General features: G+C 59.4%; 1 protein-coding gene across 1 annotated transcript; it reads left to right on the top strand.

The window, feature by feature from the left end:
- Positions 1-2,096: 2,096 nt before the first annotated feature.
- On the top strand, positions 2,097-4,096 carry NOG (noggin). The gene has a single exon (XM_086686906.1). The coding sequence runs from the start codon at positions 2,710-2,712 to the stop codon at positions 3,406-3,408; it is 699 nt and encodes a 232-aa protein (XP_086543032.1). The 5' UTR covers positions 2,097-2,709; the 3' UTR covers positions 3,409-4,096.
- Positions 4,097-4,347: the final 251 nt, after the last annotated feature.

The raw sequence follows: 4,347 nt of genomic DNA, 5'->3' as shown, positions 1-4,347 counted from the left end.
GCACCAAGCCCCCATATTGAGTACCTAAGAGAAAGGGGTATGGTTTAAGAGCCTACCATGTGCCAGGTTCCAATGGCACCTCATGTCAGAATTAGCTGAGTTCAAACAACCATTGGGTTGTTCTTATCTCCAGTGTCCATGTGTCATTGCGTGTGTGTGTGTGTGTGTGTGTGTGTGTTTGCAGACTCCAAAGTTGGAGAATGTTTAAGAAAATGTTTTCAGCCGAAATTGGCCATCCCTCTCAGCTGCTGAGGTTTTGCAGAAAGACTGTGTTGTGAAACACAGTATGAAATGCAGTATGTTTTCTTCCTTAGACAGATGATAAATTCACGGGGGGAGGGGTGGGGGGCACAGGATGACACAGGTTGAAAGGAAAAAACAGATCTTTGGGGCAAGTAGAGTGATTTAGGCTGTCACGAGACCTCCTAATGATACTCCATGGAATGCTGGTGAACACGTGAGTCATCTACTCCAAGTCTTTCTTCTCCACCTTCTTCCAGACCCCAATCACATCGACCACACGGGAAACCAAGTTTGAGTTTTAACGCTTAGATTCAGTTCCTCATCCAAGGGAAAATTAACCGGAAGTGTCATTTCAACATCCATCTCTCATCAAAGAGACACTGCTTTGGGAAGAGAAAGCATCCATCCATCATGCAGGTTTATTTAGGATCATGGAAACGTAGAACTGGAAGAGGAAGGTAGTTATGTCACTAATGCAGAAAGTAAGGTATATGGTGCCACAAAAGTGACTTGTCGGAAGTTGACGTATGTGGGCAGACCCCAGCCAGGACTCAGGTCCCCCTACTGCCAGTTCATCTTTCTTAAGTTTTAGATCTCCACTCTTGCCCACCGAGGCCGATTTAGCAGAAGCAAAGGTGCAGTATATTCTTGCGACATTTGGGGGGGGGGCCTCAGGAGGAATCTCAGGAAGTTTACACTGAGGGCCCCGAGATCTTGGAGGGAACAGACGCAACCAGAACAGACCCGGCAGCGCGCGCGCGCACGCAAACCCACACGCACGCACGCACAATGACAGGGTCACAGAAAGCAGAAGCTGAGCTTGGCCAGAGTGGAACGCAGACGAACCCACCTCTCAGGGCCACCCCCCCCACCCCCCCACCCCCCGGCCAGCGCCAGGTGCAGGACTTGTCGGGCGCCAGCAGAGGGCGCGCCGCCCCCAGGGAGCCGAGCGGCAGCCGCGCTGAAGCCGGCAGGCTAGGGGAGCCGCAGGCGAGCCGGACGCGCCCCTGCAGCTCGGCCACTCAGGGTGCAGGACCCGGCCAAGGAGGAGGAGGGTGAAGAGCGGACCCCCCTCGTGGGCCCGAGTAACAGACGGGCCGGAGTGCTTCCTAGGAATTACATCACGCTGCGCAACGCTGCGCCTCCCGAACTCCTCCTGCTCAAAGTGTGTGTGTGTGTGTGTGTGTGTGTGTGTGTGTGTGTGTACACGCGCTGGGGGGAGGGGGAGGGGACTTAGACCAAGCTTGGGAGAGAGGAAGGAGAGACGCGCCCGGGGAAAAAGCTCCATGCACATGGAGAAATTCCTTGCGCCGGACTGCACGGAGAAACGAGCCCCCAGCACCTCCCGGCTGTTCCCCTCCCAGTGCAAAGCACCCAGCTAGTGAGAACCCTCACGGCCCCACCTCGAGCACCCCCCAGAACCGGCCCTGCACCCTCCAGCCCGGCTCGAGCGCCGCCGCGAGCTTTCCCCAGGACTGGCCCTGGCGGGGCGCCTAGAGCCCCAGTTGCATTGCTCCGGGAGAAAGGAGGGGGGCGGTGCATTTTGCAGGAGGAGGAGAAGGGGGGTGGGTGGTGGGGGAGAGAGAAAATTGCGCGGAGACCTGCCAAGCGCCACCGCCGCCGCCACCGCCGCTGCCGCCGCCGCCGCCGCCGCCGCCGCCTGTGAGCTCCGGCGGGCAGCCGGACTGTCGGCTTCCCGGGGCATCTGGGTCCGGCGGGGCACAGCCCTGGGCGCTGCCGAAGCCGCCGCCGCGGCGAGTGCAGGCGGCTTCCCCCGGAGCCTGTGCCGCTCCAGCTCCTCGGGGGTGGAGAAGTGGGGGGTGGGGTTGTTGTTTGGGGGAAAGAAGGGGGAGGGGGCAACGCCGAGAGAGTCAGTGGTTTCCATGGTGATGGAGCTGAAAGTGCAGGAAATTTAAAGGCTTGGACGCTGCGAGACAGACAAACCGGTGCCAACGTGCGCGGACGCCGCCGCCGCCGCCGCCGCTGGAGTCCGCCGGGCAGAGCCGGCCGCGGAGCCCCGAGCAGGCGGAGGGAAGTGCCCCTAGGACCCGCTGGGCCAGCGGCGCTGCACAGAGCGGCAGGACGACGAGCAGAGAGAGGAGGAGGAGGGGAGAGCGGCTCGTCCACGCGCCCTGCGCCGCCGCCGGCCCGGGAAGGCAGCGAGGAGCCGGCGCCCCCCGCGCCCGCCGTCGCCCTGGAGTAATTTCGGATGCCCCGCCGCGGCCGCCTGCCCGCATAGACCCGGGAGAGGAGTTGCGGCCAACTTGTGTGCCTTCTTTCCGCCCCGGTGGGAGCCGGCGCTGCGCGAAGGGCTCTCCCGGCGACTCATGCTGCCGGCCCTGCGCCTGCCCAGCCTCGGGTGAGCCGCCTCCGGAGAGACGGGGGAGCGCGGCGGCGCCGCGGGCTCGGCGTGCTCTCCTCCGGGGACGCGGGACGAAGCAGCAGCCCCGGGCGCGCGCCGGAGGCATGGAGCGCTGCCCCAGCCTGGGGGTCACCCTCTACGCCCTGGTGGTGGTCCTGGGGCTGCGGGCGGCACCGGCCGGCGGCCAGCACTATCTCCACATCCGCCCGGCTCCCAGCGACAACCTGCCCCTGGTGGACCTCATCGAACACCCGGACCCTATCTTTGACCCCAAAGAGAAGGATCTGAACGAGACGCTGTTGCGCTCTCTGCTCGGGGGCCACTACGACCCGGGCTTCATGGCCACCTCGCCCCCCGAGGACCGGCCCGGCGGGGGCGGGGGGGCGGCCGGGGGCGCCGAGGACCTGGCCGAGCTGGACCAGCTGCTGCGGCAGCGGCCGTCGGGGGCCATGCCGAGCGAGATCAAAGGGCTGGAGTTCTCCGAGGGCTTGGCCCCGGGCAAGAAGCAGCGCCTGAGCAAGAAGCTGCGGAGGAAGTTACAGATGTGGCTGTGGTCGCAGACCTTCTGCCCGGTGTTGTACGCGTGGAACGACCTGGGCAGCCGCTTTTGGCCGCGCTACGTGAAGGTGGGCAGCTGCTTCAGTAAGCGCTCGTGCTCCGTGCCCGAGGGCATGGTGTGCAAGCCGTCCAAGTCCGTGCACCTCACGGTGCTGCGGTGGCGCTGTCAGCGGCGCGGGGGCCAGCGCTGCGGCTGGATTCCCATCCAGTACCCCATCATTTCCGAGTGCAAGTGCTCGTGTTAGGACTCGGGGTCCCCTTCCCGCACCCGGACAACTGATGATACCCCACCGACGCCCTCCCCCCCCCCGCCCCCCGCACCGTCTCCAACCAGTCCACCACCCTCTCGAGAGGGGATTCAATGAACTTTTTTTTTTTTTTCTGGCTACAGAGACCTAGCTTTCTGGTTCATGTAATGCACTGTTTAACTGTGTAGGAATGTATATGTGTGTGTATATACGGTCCCAGTTTTAATTTACTTATTAAAAGGTCAGTATTATACGTTAAAAGTTACCGGCTTCTACTGTATTTTTAAAAAAAAATAAGCAAAAGGAAAAAAAAGAACAGAGAAAAGAGAGACTTATTCTGGTTGTTGCTAATAATGTTAACCTGCTATTTATATTCCAGTGCCCTTCGCATGGCGAAGCAGGGGGGAAAAGTTATTTTTTCTTAAAGTACAAAGAGAGGGGAGAACTTTTGTAGAAGGACTTTTAAAAAGCTATTTTCCATTCTTCGGAAAGTGTTTTGGTTTTCCTTGGACCTCGAAGAAGCTATAGAGTTCAATGTTATTTTACAGTTATTGTAAATATAGAGAACAAATGGAATGACTAATCATTGTAAATTAAGAGTATCTGCTATTTATTCTTTATAATATCCCGTGTAGTAAATGAGAAAGAAATGCAGAGCAGGATTAAAGAAAACCACTAAAACCGACTGCGCTCGACACTGCGATTCTGTGTTGGTGATTGATGGGGGGGTGTGGGGGCTGGAGGGGGCGGGTAGGGGTGCCGCTGTGCTTACTATGCCTGTTGGGAGAAGGGGCTCATCCCCTCTTCTGCTGTGATGGAGATGACCGCTCAGTTTTTCATGGGGGGGGGGAGGGTTATTCTCAAACCCCTCACTTGAGCATCACGTGGCCTCTGCCCCGTCTCCCAGCTTTTTCTCCCTATGTCACCAAAGCTCGG

Source organism: Puma concolor, chromosome E1, assembly GCF_028749965.1.
Source record: "Puma concolor isolate L17-30 chromosome E1, mPumCon1.1.hap2, whole genome shotgun sequence".
Classification (NCBI taxonomy): Eukaryota; Metazoa; Chordata; class Mammalia; order Carnivora; family Felidae; genus Puma; species Puma concolor.
Note: the sequence above shows the minus strand (reverse complement) of the source record. Positions and strands in the feature narration are given on the sequence as shown.